The following is a 17,306-nucleotide window of genomic DNA, read 5'->3' on the forward strand; positions in this document are numbered from 1 at the left end:
GACGGATTGGTGGAAGAGAGCAGTTCCACCGCGCAACGGAGGGCGACGCGACAGGGACGTGACGGGGATGACTAAGACGCACTTATCCCCCACCGGGACTAGCGCCGCCGGCGAAAAGTGTCTCCCGGAACAAGTTGAAGATCACATCACCCCATCAATCATCGTTCACAATGGGCCCGAAGATGCTCGCGGGACCATTGTCGGCCTGTACGCGGCCAACCTGTGAGATCGCCTGCATGGAAGACTTTTCGCGCCTCACAACTGACACTGAATACAGGCTTGTCGGGCTCGCTCGCTGGGCTCTCGCTCGCTCGCGCATTCTCTACCACCTCGCCTGCCCTCGATTGGCTCACGCCCAAGTTCGCCGAGAAGTCCAAATCCCCCAAGGGTCGCCCTCATGTCGCAACGGGTGGATCCGTCCGAGGAACAACGGTGGTGTGGGGAGATTTTGGACTGCGCATGAAGGATCACGACCGTCGGATGCCGTCATCAGCACTCAAGATCGCAGAAGAGACCATCAAGCGGCGGCTGAGGGGAATGAACTACCAGCTCTACAAGCGCGTGAGCGCCAACATCGGTGTCTACACCAAGGGCAATGAGCAGCGTATGGGTAAAGGAAAGGGAAAGTTCGACTACTGGACCGTGCGGTTGCCCGTGAGCCGGGTTGTTTTTGAGTTGAAGGGCGATATCCACGAGAAGATTGCTCGGGAAGCATTCAGATTGGCGGGCCACAAGCTGCCTGGTATGTGTGATTCACTGTTGTATTTTCAAACTCGTACTGACTTCGTTAGGTCTCTGGGAATTCGTCAAGAAAGATGACCCGCCAGTGGTCGGAATTACAAAACTCGGCAGGGGCGTCACCCTCGCCTCCCTCAAGCGAGCACGCAAGGACCCTCCTCTCGATTCCGACGCGAAGAGCGTCTCGTCCAGCACCTCCCCTTCCCAATAAACCGTCAATTTTCAACCGCATGATGCCGCAACCGCCCTCATGTCATCCTGTTGTCTCTCTCGAATAGACCTAGGCTCCAACCCCGGAACCAGGTCCATACCCCTGTAGCCTTCTGATCTTCGTGGTTGCAGCATCGCTGTCCTGGGTATCGATTTTCGTGCCTGTTTGTGTACATTATCATCAGCCTTTTCCTTTGTATGTTTATCCTCCGTGGCCCGGACGGATATCTGTGATACTGGAGTTATAAGAAGAGAATATATCTCTCTCATTATTTACCTTTGTCGGCTGTATCTTTGGGGGGGTTCCCAATGCCTAGCTTCTGCGCCGTGTTTTCCTCTTCCGCATTGCCGTTGACGGTCTCATCCGATGCCAGCTCCGTGCTGGTTTCGCTTTTCGTATGTTCCAGATTGCCTGGATCTGTGTGAGCCTGCGGTATACGCTGATGGATCAAACCGTCATCTCACCTCCCAACTGCCCTGTCTGCTTAGACGGGGTCTGTGTGTAAAGTCGGATGGACTCGTATCTGTATTCTGAGGATCAGTGAATGCATTTTCCGCTTTGACATCTTTATCTGCGTACTGGGTGCTCTCCCCACCGGGTTCCATATCGATTAGTCTGGGATCGGACATTTTTCCTTCAGACATAGCAATCACTATGATGTGAGATAGCAGGTTCGATCGAAGTTGAAAGTAGCCAAATTCTTGCAGATGTGGAGGATCTTCGGCTGGTCTGGGGAAGAACGCGGTGATGACGTAGAGTCAACCAAGGTTGACTACAACCACAAAAACTGCGGTATATATTTATTAGTGTAGAAGCAACCCCGAAGAGATCTCAAAATTCGATAAAAGACTAATGAGCTAGAGCCGGACGAATCGCAATTCGTCGCCATCCTTCGAGAAAAGGGCCGTGAGGACCTTGGTAAGTGCGTGGGCAGGAAGGTTCGGAGGTTCTTCTTTGGTCTTGGGGTCCACAGCTCTTTTCTCAAAGATGCACAGGAACTCCAAGATCTGTTTCCGGGGCTTCAGTGGGCTTTCAATGCTGAGTATGAGGGGTGGGAGCATTGGAAAGAACAGGCGCTTGAGAATGGGAGCCTGACCTTTGGTCCGCAACTTGTTGGAGCAAGAACAGAGTTAATGGCCACTAGGCGGCGCTACAATTATAAAATGCAACTTCAAATCTGCATTCAAAGCTATGGGCATGAAACATGGGAACGCTGAATACCAAAACAATGCCTTGATGCGCCGAAAAGAGAAATGACAGATCGAAGTCTCCGTGTCCAGGATCTTGAAATGTTAACAGAAGCATTCCGACGGCCGCGATCCCTCAAATCGAAATCCACTCTTAGTGTACAGTCATAATTCATCCGTTTCTTTTTGATATTGTCTCCTGAGTCTCAGAAATCCATGCCCATCAGGTAACTGGAGTCATGTTAGTGGAAGGTTCTTTGATTGAACGGTTAGGAAGCATACCTCTCATAGATACGCATGAACTTGGCAACGAAGGCTTCAAGATGAAAGATGACTTTCTAAACACGGAGAAAATTAGTACTTAATCCGTCAAGGACAACAGTCGACCGGCAAACTTACACTGCCCAGCTTGATCCGGTGTTCGTAGAACGCGGACCATTTGATGACATCAGGTTTCAATGCGTCGTCGACTTTTGCGACAAGCTTGAAGGTCAGAGTCTGGGAGGCACAGTCAGCTAATTGCGTTTGCTCGCTTTCGAAATATAGAAACCTACCTTGAGAACGGTGGTTGGCGGGATACAGTGAGTCAGGAGATCATATAACCGTGCGCGGACCTGCAACAGCCGAGCTGGTGATCGTTCGGCCAGGATCTCATCTGCTGTCACCTGGATCAGTGCCTCCCAGTCCGGAGGCGGAATCAGAGTCTTGTCCGTCACTTTCTCGTTTTGCGCATAGATCGCTTCAAACATGAGCAGCGCACGACGCAGATTCCGTCCACTCTCCTGTGCAATCCGTTTGTTGAGTTCCTCAACCTCGGTCCAGCCTTCCCGCTTTCCTGCGACCCGAAGAACCGAACAGATATCGTTTTCGGTGGGTGCGGCTACTCGGACCAGCAGTGTTCGCGAACGAATGGGCGCAATGATGTTCGAGGTGCTGTTGGCCAGGAGAATCAGGCGCAGATTGGGACTGTATTTCTCCATCGTCCGACGCAGGGCGGCTTGGGCGTCACGAGTCAAGTGGTCGGCTTCGTTGATCACCACGACCTTGAACCGCTGTTTCGCGGACAAGTCGACTTGTTGCGTCTGGGCGACCTCCTTCAGCAGCTCCTGGACAACCACCCGGTCATAGTTACCCACGTCCGCAGGGGTAATTTCAAGATGGTAGACCGAGGAGACGATATTGAATTCCAGCTTGCGGTTGCTCGTCGTCTGAAAGACCCGAGCATCGATCTTGATTTTCTCCACTCCCGGACCGTACAGTTCTTTCAAGGTCGCAATGATGCGCGTCTTTTTGCCCGCACCCGATGGTCCGTATACCAGCAAGTGAGGGAAGTCTCCGCTTTGAGCCTGTGGTGCGAATCCCGGGTGAGCAGGTGTTCGCACTTTCCTCGATCAGGGTCACCTACCAAGGATCGCAGCCGCTCCGAGAGCTCTGGATGGTAGCTCAACGCATCAAGGGTCCGTGGACGCAGCTTATCGACGAGAAGCGCCATGGCTGTAATAGTAATGGGTGTTAAGAGAAATCAGTTGCAACGCGGGAGAGAAAGAACGCGACGCGCTGGAAGTGGTGGTCCGTGCACGCCCTCTCCAGACTCAGGAACATTACACCCCGATCTATATTCTGGCCCGACTCTGGTTTGTAAACATACACATGGCCGATACTAAGGAGACTTTGCCCAGTTCGTTTTAGCCTACACTGGCTTATCCGGCTGGTGCTGCATCTACTATTACTCCTGGCGTAGCTTCTTTTGTTCCTTTGGTTGAAGGAAGAGCTTGAAGAGGAGATGAAGCCGATCTTACTGTGTATAGCGAATCAGGCAAATATTATTGTAAAGGCAGCGAGACATGTCTCTTCTACTACTGGCCTCATCTTCTAATTGACCAAAAAGATCGCTAGTTATGGGCCGAGGCAGTTCTCCCCGTCGGGCGGTTTGCTAGCTCCTACCGAGCCGTCCTCAAACAGAAACGATGGTCTAGTAATAGATTGTTCGCGAAGGTGCCTTTGGTGACCCGGTAGTTAGGTAGTTGAGTGGGAAACGCGGGGAAGGCTCTTCATAGTGCTTATTGAAATTGTCCGATCGCCGGCGCAGTGCCTGAACCTCGGTCGAAGATGACCCCGAAACAGCAATTCCGCCCCAATGGCTTAGACAACATTACGTCGCGGACTTCCTTGCATTTTGTCCGTAAGTGTCTGCTATGAAAAAATTGCGATTCTCAGACAGCAATTGTTCAAAACCGGATATTCTGGCAACAAACCGTGGACTTCTACTCCAGCTCGGTATAAATTGTCCCGAATAAGGTTTGTTTACGACGCAGCGTCACATTCCAGGCGGTGCCCATCTGTCTAGCCTCGTTAGTGCTATCACTTAAATCTAACTCGTTTCCTGTCAATTGCTAGATGCGATGATACATCTCCGTTAAAATCATGGCTCCGATACTCGTCAATGTGTTGACGGCACTGCTCGCAGCTAGTGTTGGCTGCGAGGCCTTCGACAAGCAAACAACTGCACGCGGTGACAGGAGCTGGCATGAATATGTTCGCTCTCCTAAGACTTCAATAGTCACGCCGAAAGCTATTTTAGCGGCCAATACCTCTGGCGACGTATCCAACCCAGCCGGCATGCTGGGTTGGAACCGACACCCGACAGTCCTGACTCGCAAACAAGGAAGCGACGATGTCCCAAGTGTCATTGTTGATTTCGGTCAGAATGTCGTTGGTATTCTGGCTATCTCTTTTGCGGGATCGACCAATTCTTCTGCCGGGTTTCCTGGTCTTAAGCTGGCGTTCTCGGAGACACAGCAATACCTGACAAACGTTAGCGACTTCACTAGGTCTGACAATCTGCCAGCTGTAAGTTATACCAGGCCTGTTTGGGAAGACAAATACTAAGGGCAGAACTATAGGGTTCCAAAATCACCAACGGAACAGATCAGGTACTACATTAAGACAGACCCAGATCATTGCCTTGGAAACACTAACATGGTCATCCAGATTGCTGTCGCCAACAAGCCGTTCACCTGGAAAGATCAAACCGGGTGCCAGCATGGTGACAAAGTGTGCTCCGATGGCCTTCACGGATTCCGATATCTGAAGATAACGCTCGATGCTCTGGAAAGTGACTCCCCATACACACAATCCTACGGCTCAGTCTCCATCTCCAACATTGAACTCGAATGGAATGCCTATCTGGGCACACCCGATACCTTCACCGGGTGGTTCGAGTGTTCCGATGAAGACCTTACCCAATGGTGGTTTGACGGTGTCTACACGGCCGACATGATCAACTCCAAGTTCCTTGCCAATGAGACGGATCCGCGAAACTCGGCTAGCCCGACTCTAGAGGGCAAGGAGGTTCTCTTTGATGGCGCTAAACGTGATAGAGATCCCTATGTTGGGGATCTGGCGGTGGCTTCGCTGACCTCGTATCTATCTCATGATGACCCTGCTTCGACACGCAATATCCTTGCGGATTTGGCAAATCACCAACGAGATGATGGATGGATTCCTCCTGCCAGCATGTAAGTTATTTTGTGTGATGCATTGATGACGTTGCTGAAGATATCTAACTTAATTAGCAACAACTACACCCTTGATCTCTACGACTATCCAATGTGGTGGGTTGTGTGCACATATGACTTTGTCATGTACACCGGCGAGACGGATTTTGCTGCCCAGTACTACGGCGTGATGAAGAAGACCTTGGATGGTTATTTCGGACAGAACCTCACTGCCACGGGGGGTCTTCTTGACAAAACCAATGGATATGGCGACTATGCCTTCCTCCCTCGCTCCGGCAAGATTACATATTACAACGCACTCTACGTTCACGCCTTGAAGTCGGCTGCTGAACTTGCCAGTATACTCGGACACGATGAGGATCGGAATGCCTGGACTGCGCGAGCTGAGAGCGTCAGTACCAAACTGCTAGCACGAAACTGGGACACCTCCGTGGGTGCCTTTTTCGACGGAGGGCCATGCCCAAATAACGCAACAAACTCGATTTGCAACGTCCACGCCCAGGATGGCAATGGTCTCGCGGTGTTAGCCGGAGCTGTCAATTCCTCGACTGCAACCAGTCTACTAGATTACTATGCGCGGGCCGCTGCACGACCGTACGGAAACGCATTTTACGACAATGATGCCCTGTCAGCCGGATTCTCAGAGCGTGTGTATGCCTTCATCTCGTACTTCGAGCTGGCTGCCCGTTTCGCCACCAAGGGCGCTGCATCCTCGGCCTTTGAAGAGATCAAACGCCTATATGGCTGGATGGCGACGCATGACCCGAAGATTACATTCTGGGAGGGTATTGGGCCTGGCGGTTCTCCATACGAGCAGGGCTTCACTTCGATGGCACACGGTTGGTCCACGGGTATCGTGTCGCTCATGAGCAACTACGTTCTCGGGGTCCAGCCCACAGGGCCCGGATTCAAGACCTGGCAGATCTGTCCTGTTGTGGACGGTGGGAACCTCACTTGGGCGCAGGGAGAGGTCGGTACGCCGTCTGGTCCGATTAGGGTTAGTTGGAAGAAGAGCCATGATGGGTCGCTTACACTGCAATTTGATACCCCCAGAGACACCAGCGGGGTTATCTGCGTGCCAACGGAGGGTTTCAGGAAGGATCGAATGACCATGGATGGGAAACGGGTTGAAGGTGAGGAGGCACACACCCTCGGTCCCATTGCGACGGCCGGAGACGGGTTCAAAGTGATCAAAGCGGATGGCGGGGCGCATACGATCGTGGTAGGGCGTTAAATAACTAGTCACCAGAAGTGTACATAGGCCGGAATGTTGAATTGAGTCTAGCGGCATTTTAACATCAAAAGCTTTGCACAGCCTCGCGCTTTTCCCACCTCTTTTCTTTCCAACTTCAGCATACGACATGGCTCCCATCGTATATCTAATCCGCCACGGCCAAGCCGAGCACAACGTGAACATCTCCAAGGTTCCAAGCGCTCCGTCACCTAGGTGGTCACAAGACATACTTACCGGGATAACAATAGGACTCGCATAAAAGACCAGATCCAGGCCTGACAGCAACCGGAGAAGAGCAAAGCAAGGATCTCTGCACCATTTTCCCGCACCACGAGAAAATATCTCTCATTCTTGCCTCGCCATTGAAACGCACTGTTCAAACAGCGGCTTATACATTTGGCCCGATCCTCAGAGAGCGCCAAGTCCCTTTGATCCTCGTGCCTGCGGCGCAGGAAATTGGCGCCTTCGGGTGCGATATCGGACAAGAGGCAGATGCCCTCAGGATTCAGGCCCCGGAGTGGATCCGGGAGGCTGTGCGGGGGTATGACATGCAACACTTAAACATGGATCTTATTCAAGAAGGTTGGAATAGAAAGGTTGGTCACCCATAGTGGTCGGTGGTCTTTTCAAGCGCTTAGTGGTTATAACTATAGGAAGGCGTCTACGCTGCCACATTGGCAGCTGTCCGTGAGCGTGAAGCCGCACTTCGAAGCTGGCTCTTTCAACGTCCAGAGTCACATATTGCGCTCGTCACACATGGTGCCTTTCTGCACTATTTGACTGATGACTGGGCGACCTACGATCGCACGCGCGGGACGCGGTATAAGAACTGTGAGTATAGGCAGTTCGAGTTCACGTCCGACTCCAATTTGGATGACGCGCATCTGAGGGAGGTTGGTGGTACTCGTGAGAGACAGCGCCGGCCTTCGAACATTGAGGTCCATGTTTTTAACAGTGACGATTTGACCACATGTTGAAACATTGGGTTATCTCGCTGCTTCAGGCCCCGGTCTGGTAGGGTTTGATAGAAGACGTCTATGATTTCTCGTGACATATAGTACATGCGCATCTGATCCAGGAGAGATGGGCTAGGTGGTACAGAATAATTGGGCCAATTGAAGTGTACATAGCCTGCACTGCAAATTGCTGCTTTGAGATGTAACTCCCAAGCACTGGCACACCATCAGGCACCAGGGACTGGCTTCAAAACGCCATTGTCATCATATTTCGCTTCTGTTTCCAAGTCAGACCAGCGACCTGGCAAGACAAAGCACCAGGGGACAAAACTCACTGAAAAAGGTATAGGAAAGCGTAACGGTATCAATCCCCTTCATATTAGGATCCGTCGCGAAGTCAGGATCAATAAAGAAGAAAACCGGCATATCGACCGACTCGCCGGCATTGAGCTTCTGCTCCTCAAAGCAGAAGCACTGGATCTTACTGAAATACGGCGCGACCTGGCCGGGCGTGACGCTGTACGTCGCAACCCCGATGATATCCTGGGGACTCTTGTTGGTCGCCGTGTAGAAGGCCAGCGCGGTCTCGCCGGGCAGTACGCGGACTTCGCGTTGCTGCGGGGTGAATTTCCAGGGGAGCACGTCGGAGACGGAGCCGTTGAATGTTATCCGCAGTCGGCGCGAGTCCGTTACTGGTTTCACGCGTGAGGCGGTGTCGCCGTCGCCGCCGCGGTGGGTGAGGATCGGTTGGCCGCCCCAGCCGGTTTGTTGGCAGATCTGTGGATTCACGGGGAATGGGTTAGTAGCGGGAAATGGTGCTAGGGTTGATTGGTGTCTGTCTGAGCGTACCATTTTGTAGAGAGGAACGGACCCGTAGGCTAGAGCAACGGTTCCGAGAATGAGACTGATGGTATAGTGCCTAGTCGAGGACAATATCAGCTAATGAAACAACGAAGATCGCGGCAAGCTCACATAGTAGATGCATTGCGTTTTTGCGATTGGGGTGTGCTGAAAGGCGCGGCCGATGCATGTTGCCGTGCATGAAGGAAGGAATTGGCCGAGAAAAATCGCCTCTCCGCAGGGAATATGCCTCTTTGTAAGGGTATTGAGCGTGATGGTATCCCTGCTGTCCACTGACACCGTCCCCTTGCAGGGAACACGCGGGAAAACATGACTTGGAGATTGGAAATTGCCTTCGCTCATCGGGCCTGAAGACAAAGTGACGGCACGTGACAGAGCCTTATCGATAATATGCACGTGACCTACAATGGACTCGAACAGTCATGCTGGAAAACGGCAAGTGATACTATAGACCAGAGAGCTCCGAGGTTAACATGTACACTAGTGGAGGCAACGAACAAGCCCTCATGTCGGATGTATTGATATTAGATTAGAGGTAGTCTAGGTGAAGGTGATAATAATACACTCGTGCCGGGCCCCCGTGGCAGGGCAGGTCTCGACTTCCTCGCCACGAAGAGAAAAGGATTAATTCAGCACACTGGTCGTAATGCGACCGAAAACTCCGCGGACCATGCTGGGTCGCTCTCGAAGACAGGTGAGAAGAATAGCAGCGCTGACTGCAAATGCGACGCGTTCGCGGCATTGATACTAAAAGCACAGACCGTGTCAGCACTGGGTAAACGCCAGGAACAGGGAATGGACATCGGAGCCGACAATGCAACCCTTCTAGTGCCATGGCGGGTACATACCTTTTTATCATACAACCGTGGCAAAATCGTGGCTGCAGCTCGGGGGGCCACAAACTGCGCCAGTTCCTGTCTCCTCCGTGCCTTCTCAACCAATACGCTCCACCCGCACATGAAGCATCCCGACGCGACGCAGAGACCGGAGTCCCACATCAGCGGGGTGACGGTCTTCTGATCCAAGACCTTGGGGCCAATCCTGGTCCGCGCGAGACAGACGCCATAGTAGAACAGACTGACAAAGGAGGCGAGGAAGGCGGAGGACTGGGCGGAATCCAACAAAGCACGGCGGAGGGAGGCGGCTGACTTGAGTCCCCGCAGACGCAAGACAAGTTGCAGCGGGATATAAGTTGCACAGGCAAACTTGAAGGTTCTGGCAAAGCGGGACGCCGCGTGTTTCTCACAGCTGGGGCCACAGCCCATATGGACCATTTCGCATGGAATCGGAACTGTCTTGGCTGGATCCCCCCACTCCGCGGGCCAGCGGTAGTCCTTGCACATGGACTGGAGCAGAGGCGCTTGGCCCGTTTCCTTCCCGTATACAAAGACCCCACGGCGGACACGACGTAGAGCCTCGATCAAGCGCGAGTCCACCTGGGCAGCCTCTCCAATCCACTTCTCGTACGTCCGCGGTAGCCGTTCGGGCAGATAGAACCACGCCCACATGATCACTGCCGCGCTTGCAGCAAACACGCCCGCATCCGCGAGACCAGGAGCCAGCGACTCGACCACGGTCCAGCGATTCTGGGCTTTGCGGCGACGAGACCAGCGGCTCCACGCGATGCACGCCACCACGTCGATGGCTCTCGTGACCGTGAATAAGGTCAGATCCATGGTCCTCCCCGCCAGCTCTGGCCGTTGATGCTCACGTACGTCGAGTGACACCGGACCGGCATCTGCCGTAGCCCCGCGTTTCGCTCTGACATCGCCTGCCCGCAAACAGACACGGTTCCGGTTGAGAAGTTGGAAACTGTACCATGACGACAGGGTTGCAACGGCGAATCGGACGAGGCGATCCAGCCGGTGGGAGATCCGAATGTCGCCTTTGGAGCCAAGCCCGACGGCAAGCGATGAGTATAGCCGGTACAACAGCACCGGCAGCAGGGTCGAGCCACCGACGAGAGAGGCGCAAAAGGTAGGGAACCCGTTGACGCGGACGGGGTTGGTCAAGACTTGAGCTAACTAGACCTGGGTTAGCCCTGAACGCCATATCGAGAACTAGACACACCTCTTGAAGCTTTTGTTCGGTTGTCCAACCTTTGTTGTTTCCCAGCCGCCGGACATAGGAGATGAGCTTTGGCGTGACCGACGACAGATACCCAAGCGCGTAAGCTCGTAGAATGCTATGACCCTCCCATCAGCAAAATGCCCCCAAACAGAATCAGCACAGTGGCACCCACGGTTTGAGGAGATTTCGGTCACGACTCGGCAGAATTGTAGGTTCCATCCTCCCGAGTAGCCTCATGTGATCACCCGTCCTGGAGGAAAGGCACAGCACCACACTCTCAGCCCGACTCAGCGACACTCAACCAGACATCCGTCAGCTTGAGCAACCGGTCGTGGTCCCTTGGGTAGTATTTCCGGGGTCCCGGGGAGTAACGGACAGAGTCGTGCAGGACCGGTGACGTGAAAGGATCACCGGTGGATCGGTGCCACACAGATGGAGGTTAAGTAGGGGAAGGAAAGACGCCACGGTGATTGGACGGTGATGGGACCTCGGTCCCTGGTGGGCAAGTGGAAGAGGGCAGGTGAAACGGGCGGAACCACAAACCCGTTCGAGAGCCAAGCACGGAATTTCAGGGGTCCAGGACGGACGATCATCCACACTGAATGTGCGGAAAGAAGCAGTGCGCGGGGGGAAAAGAAGAGCGACCAGGGACGGTGACGAACGCCAGGAAGCTCGTGTAGGTCCTGGCTGGAAGCCTCCAGGATCAGTGGCTTGTCGTGTCTGTCAGTAGATGCAAATGACGCAGCTCCAAACTCGGCCTCGGAGAGAATGGTGTATGGCGGCGGTATGGCGGCGGTATGGCCCGCGTTCCGAGCCACTCTCGGTATGGGTAATTGGGGTCTCACCGATACTGTCCCATTCGCATGTGATGGGATCTGCTTTTCCCCCAGATTCTTCTCTCCAGACTCCCCGCTCTTTCACCTTTGTATCCTCTCTCTCCCTCATATCTTGGTCGACTGTCGACCTGCTCCCTATTCTTCTCTTTGCTGCGATCGAGCGTGTGCGGTCAAGGCATGCTCATCTCAACTGCCTCGGTCCGCCCAGCTCGGCATTCGGAGAGCGTCTGAGAGTCCTATCTCTGCCGGCGCAGACAATGATGCAAGATCACGGTCCTGAAGTACAAACAGGACGGGCATCGCCTCCACTAGGTCCTTTCGGTTGTAAGTGCAGTTGCTCGTGGCCCCGAATCCTGCCCCTCTAACCGTGCTGGCCGGTAGATTCATTCCTCGCGCCCATGGACACTCCCTATGAACAGGCGCCCGCGCTTCCCCCGGGTCCCTCTCTTCTCGATGATAACGAGTCCAACATGCTCGACAATTTCTTTACCACAATGAATGCCAACCATTTCACCAACGACTTTTGGCTGCGCGGGCAGCAGAACAAATCTTCCAACTTCGAATGGTCCGATGAACTACCTCCGACCTTCGAAGGCTCGACGACCTCTCTGTCCCAACCGTCCTTCCAACACGGGGTCGGCAAATCCACGGACAACAATGCACCCGCCGATTTATTTGCGGCAGCCTCGATGCTATACCAAAGCGGCATGAACGCACCTGAGCTCGGGTCGGTGCTATCGGGGCAAACATTTCCGGCACCGCTCCCCATCAACGGGGCTCAATTAAGTCCCAAGGATGGGAGGCGCTTTTCGGCCGACCACCTAGGGCCCAAGGCCAACATATCACCAACTCGGGAACGAGTCCCCGGAGGATTCCACACCTCGGAGATGCTCTTTGATGTGCATAACCCACTACCCGCCGACCAACACCCATCCAAAAAAGCCCGCGCCCTTCGCTGGGGGTCCGATTCCAATTTTATGGATCAATGCTACATAGCCCCACCGGACGTGCCCGACGATGAAGCCCGAACGGAAGAGCTGTTGGAGAATCTACAGTGCTTCGAGCCGCAGAGCAGTGCAGACAATACTCGCGCTCCGAGTCTGGAACGGACAACAGGTGCGCGAATTTCGGCCTTCCACGGCAACGGGATGGAAGATGGGGCACAGTCGCGTAAAAGGCAGCGCACGCTGGTGAAGGAGGAAGACGATGCATTCTCCGACGAAGATGATCTCCGACCTCAGTCCCGCAAGTCCACCGCTCTCGCAGGCATCAAGGGTCGGCGTATATCCACTGATATGTCCCGGAAATCACGAGTGACGCCCGGCTCCAAAGCGCCCCGCGAAAATCTCTCAGAGGAGCAAAAGAGAACCAACCACATCCTGTCGGAGCAGAAACGCCGGAACCTGATCCGCCAGGGCTTTGACGATCTCTGTTCGCTGGTGCCCAGTCTCCACGGGGGTGGGTTTAGCAAAAGTGCCATGCTCACCCAGGCGGCGGACTGGTTGGAAGATGTCCTGCGTGGCAATGAGATTCTGCAGGCCCAGTTGGCCGATCTCAAGGGCATTAATGGTTTAGTGATGCCGCGATGATACCCTTGCTTTTTGAACTTGTTGATGAGTCCACGAGTTTTCTTTACTTTACTTTTTTTTTTATCAGCATTCTCATTGCCGGGATGCAGGCAGAACAGCTGGGCAGGGTGTTGAACAGTGGGCGTTTCTAAGAAGGTGGTCGGACAACCGCTTCTATCTGGGTGACTGGGACTTTGTCCGGTCGAAAACCATGCAAGGGGAGATACATATCTAATATAGTGCATACATCTCAGGGATTAGCCTGGTCTATTTTAAGTGGATAGCTATAATAGAAGCATGCGTACATATACTTTGTTGTCTTGCCCTACACTCCATAGTGCCCCACCGCCTGGATTTGGGCATGTCAACCACGCCCGCGCGTCCACCCCAAACAACAAATCTGCAACCACAACAATCACAACCATGCCACCCAAACGAAAACGTGACAGCGAGAGCAACGACCAACAGACCGATCGCAATAAACGCTATGTCTATTTGAAACCTCACACCCGACGCGTCCCCGAGAAGACCATCAAAGCCAAATGGACAACGCTGCCCGAGCCCGTTCAGGAGAAAGTCCGCGATCTCTTTCACGCGCTCGAGCGGCCGGTGATCGTGCGACAACAGAATGAACGCAAGCGCATCGAGGCGCAGACTGCGGTTCAAGCGGTGGTGCGAACGTATGTCTGTCCCTATCCGCGAATTGCGCTTCTCCCCGTACAGGGACTCTTGATTGTTGGCATACGATGCTAATTCTCTTGCGGTTTTCAGTCTAGGACGACGACTCCCTCGCATGCCCTTTCCGCCTATCACCAAGGACTCCAATTTTGATTACGAGTCTGCGTTGAACGAACATGTATGTGCTCCGTCCTCCGTCTCGTGACTATTGCTGATTGCGGTTCCAGCGACTGCTCGAGGCCAACGTGTCTACCATGAAAGACAGCATTGATCTTCTAAAGACTGAGATTGCAAAGGAGGACGCGCTCCTGGACCGCGAAAAGAAGTCGCTGCTGGAGATGGACAGGAACGCCAAACGAGCGGAAGCTGAGCGGAAGCGCCAGATGCAAAGGGTATGCGATGAACTGCCTCTGTGAGTTTCTCTAACTAACACGATGCTTGAAGGCACACCCCGTCCTGCGCCACCTGGATGAACTGCCGCAAAGCCAGGACCAAACGGCCGAATTCACACTCCTGGACGCCAAGGATAGCCAGGCAACGTTGGATGGGGTATGGAATTTATTATTTACTATGACGGACAGCGGCTAACCGATCGTTCAATAGCTGGACACCGACCCCGAGGTCCAGAGTCTCATGAAACAGCTGCATGGCCATCTGCAGTCCTTGCAGACCAACACGGCGCCGCTTGCTGGGCTCCGAGACGCCATCACCCGGTCGCAAGCTGCCCTGGACCTTTATTCGATGCCGGATGACTGAACCAGGGGATCCGAGGTTCAGTATCACGAAGTAAGACATGCCATGTGCACATATGCCCTAGATCCTCGCCTGGTCCGTGGGTAGGGTGCTCGCGTGCTCCGATCAAATCCAGGTGCAGTTCTCACAAATGTGGCAAAGCACAGCCATCCGCTGGGAAGCCCTGAGCGGCAGCCACCCAGCCGATCAGTGATTTAATCTGGGGGATTCCGGTACTCCAGGATGGAGACCCGTACTAGGCCGGCCCACTGCGATTGATGCGCCGAAACGATCTGCTAGTTAGCCCTATGGATATTATTAAATACGTATCAATTGATTCAATTGCTTCAAAGCACCATTATTACTGCATACCCTCGTAATCGCACCTCCGTACTGCCCTCTGTAGTCCGCCCCTGCTAACCTCGGTCGGTGGCGTTGATCCCCACGGAGCAGAACGGAGGGGCCTCGGGGGTCGTTCCGCCTTTCCTGACTGCGTGCTTCTTCCCTCAGTCAGTCACCTTGCTCTCCCTGCAACCATGTCCGACACGACACCAGATTCCAAGAGAGATGCCGCCAAGGATGCGCGCGCAAAGGATATCTCTGCGGCCAAGGGCGACAAGTCCAGCCCCAAGAAGCGCCGCAAGGTCAATCACGGTAAGCTGCATGCGCTGGCTTGGACGGGGATGCGACAAGGGCTAACCTGTTCTGTTTGCACAGCCTGTGTCTACTGCCGTCGGTCGGTAAGCTCTTTGTCCAATTGATTCACCGCGCAGGCTCTCTCACTGCTCCCCATGCGCCGCGACATCTCGAGGGAACCACCTGGCTAACCAAAACCGCAACTGTGGTCGCGTGGGACAGCATATGACTTGCGATTCGGTACGATTGCTTCTCCCCGTCGATTTTGAAATTGTCTGACTTTGTTTTTTTTTTCTTTTCTTGGTGAAGGAACGGCCTTGCACCCGGTGTATAAAGCGAAATATCGGCCATCTGTGCCACGATGAAGCCAGAGAACCGGCGAAGCGGACCCGGAGCGAAGCAGAACAATCGACGGCGGACGAAGAGGGCTCGTCGACTCACGACCTCGCCTCCGTCCAAGCGATGCCTCGCCCCGTCGACGTTTCGGATGCCCCCGCCCAATCTATTCTTCCTGACGGTACGATCGCACTCCCGCCCACTATGAATCCTGTTGCGCCAGGCCTCGGTTCCAACTCTCAGCAGCGTAAGCTCGGAGATGCCAGTTCCGCCTTTATCGTTCGGACGTGGACTGACATTCTTTCATCATAGTCATGGGGTACAACGACTGGCTCGGAGGCCAGCAGAACCAGTTCCAGGATATGCATTCGCTCCATCCGTCGTACATGTTCAATGCACCGGAAGTGACCAACGAATATAACCTGCTCGGGGACTTCCTCAGCAACAGTCTCTTGGACGACGGGGCCATGTTCCAGAACCCGGATATGCAAGGCGTATATTCGGATCCCACGATGATGAACTCCATGGCCAATTTGGGTGTGCCCAATGGCTTACCCCCGCCACAGCTCCCACCACCGGCCCAGAGCCAGGCACCACAGGAAGACTCGATCCAGCGCCAGACATCGACAGTGGGCAACGACAAGGCTCGCGAAACGTACTACATGACCGCCGCCGACCCCTCGGGCTCTGACCCGCCCGAGGAGCGGATGAACAAGCTCCTCAAGGCGAAATACGATGCAGGGCTTCTGAAACCATTCAACTATGTCAAGGGATACGCACGGTTAAACCAATACATGGAGAAAAACATGCAGCACACGTCCCGTCAGAAGATTCTCCGGCAACTCGACAAATTCCGGCCCAAGTTCCGCGAGCGCATGCAGAGTCTCACCGATATCGAACTGATCCTGGTTGAAATGTGGTTCGAGCGCAGCTTGATGGAGTACGACCGCGTCTTTGCCAGTATGGCCATCCCCGCATGCTGCTGGCGGCGAACGGGCGAGATCTTCCGAGGCAATAACGAGATGGCGCAATTGATTGACGTGCCGATTGAGGTCTTACGCGATGTGAGTTTATTTTGGTGGTGTTCGATACTGGTGTGTACTGATTTGGGAACAGGGCAAACTCGCCATTCACGAGATCATCGTCGAAGACCAGCTCGTCAGCTACTGGGAGAAGTTCGGTGCCATCGCCTTCGACAATACCCAGAAGGCCATGCTCACCAGCTGTACCTTGAAAAGCCCCAATCCCAATTCCACGGGTGATGGCATCCCATGCTGCTTTTCGTTCACGATCCGACGAGATAACCACAACATGTGAGTCTCCTCCGATGGTTGGTTCACTCCAGCTCAGTATCTGACATCTCTCTAGCCCATCTCTGATTGTCGGTAATTTCCTGCCGACGCAGCGATTGCACAAGTAACGAGCAGATGGATGGTGTCGTTTGACTTGGAGGTTGAATTTCGAGTTACCAAAAATTGTTTCTTTCTTTCTGATTCCCCCAGGCTCCGGGTTCCTGTGTTTCAATTGGGGAGTTTAAAAAATGTACTATGTCCACGCTGGATGTACAGTATGGCGTCTTTTGGAGTTGCGACTTTTACGCAAATAGCCTAATACAAGCTGGTCTTATATATGTCATCTTCAATCGATATTGTTTGGTCTGTAGTGCATATTTTCCTAATCGATGCTCTCCCCGTGATTCCCTCCTTCCCTCTCTCTTCCTCTTCCTCTTCCTTTTTCTTCCTCCG

At 53.7% G+C, this 17,306-nt stretch overlaps 11 protein-coding genes across 11 annotated transcripts; 6 read left to right on the forward strand and 5 right to left on the reverse strand.

The window, feature by feature from the left end:
* Nucleotides 1-170: 170 nt before the first annotated feature.
* PFLUO_LOCUS4061 (mitochondrial) lies at nucleotides 171-949 on the forward strand (the record flags this gene model as incomplete). The annotated part of the gene is made up of 3 exons (XM_073781374.1): nucleotides 171-207; nucleotides 278-742; nucleotides 792-949. The coding sequence occupies 3 exons, from the start codon at nucleotides 171-173 to the stop codon at nucleotides 947-949; spliced, it is 660 nt and encodes a 219-aa protein (XP_073638135.1).
* A 268-nt stretch (nucleotides 950-1,217) lies between these two features.
* PFLUO_LOCUS4062 (uncharacterized protein) lies at nucleotides 1,218-1,578 on the reverse strand (the record flags this gene model as incomplete). The annotated part of the gene is made up of 3 exons (XM_073781375.1): nucleotides 1,218-1,360; nucleotides 1,414-1,472; nucleotides 1,529-1,578. The coding sequence occupies 3 exons, from the start codon at nucleotides 1,576-1,578 to the stop codon at nucleotides 1,218-1,220; spliced, it is 252 nt and encodes an 83-aa protein (XP_073638136.1).
* A 228-nt stretch (nucleotides 1,579-1,806) lies between these two features.
* PFLUO_LOCUS4063 (uncharacterized protein) lies at nucleotides 1,807-2,010 on the reverse strand (the record flags this gene model as incomplete). The annotated part of the gene is made up of 1 exon (XM_073781376.1): nucleotides 1,807-2,010. One exon carries the CDS (start codon nucleotides 2,008-2,010, stop codon nucleotides 1,807-1,809), a length of 204 nt encoding a protein of 67 aa, XP_073638137.1.
* Nucleotides 2,011-2,342: 332 nt separating this feature from the next.
* PFLUO_LOCUS4064 (Replication factor C (RF-C) subunit) lies at nucleotides 2,343-3,628 on the reverse strand (the record flags this gene model as incomplete). Its single annotated transcript, XM_073781377.1, has 5 exons — nucleotides 2,343-2,367; nucleotides 2,419-2,474; nucleotides 2,536-2,634; nucleotides 2,691-3,482; nucleotides 3,542-3,628. 5 exons carry the CDS (start codon nucleotides 3,626-3,628, stop codon nucleotides 2,343-2,345), a joined length of 1,059 nt encoding a protein of 352 aa, XP_073638138.1.
* A 932-nt stretch (nucleotides 3,629-4,560) lies between these two features.
* On the forward strand, nucleotides 4,561-6,888 carry PFLUO_LOCUS4065 (uncharacterized protein; the record flags this gene model as incomplete). The annotated part of the gene is made up of 4 exons (XM_073781379.1): nucleotides 4,561-4,986; nucleotides 5,040-5,069; nucleotides 5,128-5,654; nucleotides 5,712-6,888. The coding sequence occupies 4 exons, from the start codon at nucleotides 4,561-4,563 to the stop codon at nucleotides 6,886-6,888; spliced, it is 2,160 nt and encodes a 719-aa protein (XP_073638139.1).
* A 127-nt stretch (nucleotides 6,889-7,015) lies between these two features.
* Nucleotides 7,016-7,865, forward strand: PFLUO_LOCUS4066 (uncharacterized protein; the record flags this gene model as incomplete). Its single annotated transcript, XM_073781380.1, has 3 exons — nucleotides 7,016-7,078; nucleotides 7,137-7,484; nucleotides 7,542-7,865. 3 exons carry the CDS (start codon nucleotides 7,016-7,018, stop codon nucleotides 7,863-7,865), a joined length of 735 nt encoding a protein of 244 aa, XP_073638140.1.
* Nucleotides 7,866-8,071: 206 nt separating this feature from the next.
* On the reverse strand, nucleotides 8,072-9,129 carry PFLUO_LOCUS4067 (mitochondrial; the record flags this gene model as incomplete). Its single annotated transcript, XM_073781381.1, has 4 exons — nucleotides 8,072-8,121; nucleotides 8,180-8,621; nucleotides 8,817-9,083; nucleotides 9,124-9,129. 4 exons carry the CDS (start codon nucleotides 9,127-9,129, stop codon nucleotides 8,072-8,074), a joined length of 765 nt encoding a protein of 254 aa, XP_073638141.1.
* A 200-nt stretch (nucleotides 9,130-9,329) lies between these two features.
* On the reverse strand, nucleotides 9,330-10,994 carry PFLUO_LOCUS4068 (uncharacterized protein; the record flags this gene model as incomplete). Its single annotated transcript, XM_073781382.1, has 4 exons — nucleotides 9,330-9,452; nucleotides 9,554-10,729; nucleotides 10,776-10,890; nucleotides 10,948-10,994. The coding sequence occupies 4 exons, from the start codon at nucleotides 10,992-10,994 to the stop codon at nucleotides 9,330-9,332; spliced, it is 1,461 nt and encodes a 486-aa protein (XP_073638142.1).
* Nucleotides 10,995-12,009: 1,015 nt separating this feature from the next.
* Nucleotides 12,010-13,200, forward strand: PFLUO_LOCUS4069 (uncharacterized protein; the record flags this gene model as incomplete). Its single annotated transcript, XM_073781383.1, has 1 exon — nucleotides 12,010-13,200. One exon carries the CDS (start codon nucleotides 12,010-12,012, stop codon nucleotides 13,198-13,200), a length of 1,191 nt encoding a protein of 396 aa, XP_073638143.1.
* A 402-nt stretch (nucleotides 13,201-13,602) lies between these two features.
* On the forward strand, nucleotides 13,603-14,613 carry PFLUO_LOCUS4070 (uncharacterized protein; the record flags this gene model as incomplete). The annotated part of the gene is made up of 5 exons (XM_073781384.1): nucleotides 13,603-13,859; nucleotides 13,951-14,035; nucleotides 14,085-14,249; nucleotides 14,302-14,406; nucleotides 14,461-14,613. The coding sequence occupies 5 exons, from the start codon at nucleotides 13,603-13,605 to the stop codon at nucleotides 14,611-14,613; spliced, it is 765 nt and encodes a 254-aa protein (XP_073638144.1).
* Nucleotides 14,614-15,125: 512 nt separating this feature from the next.
* PFLUO_LOCUS4071 (Transcription factor) lies at nucleotides 15,126-16,981 on the forward strand (the record flags this gene model as incomplete). The annotated part of the gene is made up of 6 exons (XM_073781385.1): nucleotides 15,126-15,243; nucleotides 15,307-15,329; nucleotides 15,562-15,808; nucleotides 15,874-16,625; nucleotides 16,678-16,874; nucleotides 16,930-16,981. The coding sequence occupies 6 exons, from the start codon at nucleotides 15,126-15,128 to the stop codon at nucleotides 16,979-16,981; spliced, it is 1,389 nt and encodes a 462-aa protein (XP_073638145.1).
* Nucleotides 16,982-17,306: the final 325 nt, after the last annotated feature.

Source organism: Penicillium psychrofluorescens, assembly GCF_964197705.1.
Source record: "Penicillium psychrofluorescens genome assembly, chromosome: 2".
Taxonomy (NCBI): domain Eukaryota; kingdom Fungi; phylum Ascomycota; class Eurotiomycetes; order Eurotiales; family Aspergillaceae; genus Penicillium; species Penicillium psychrofluorescens.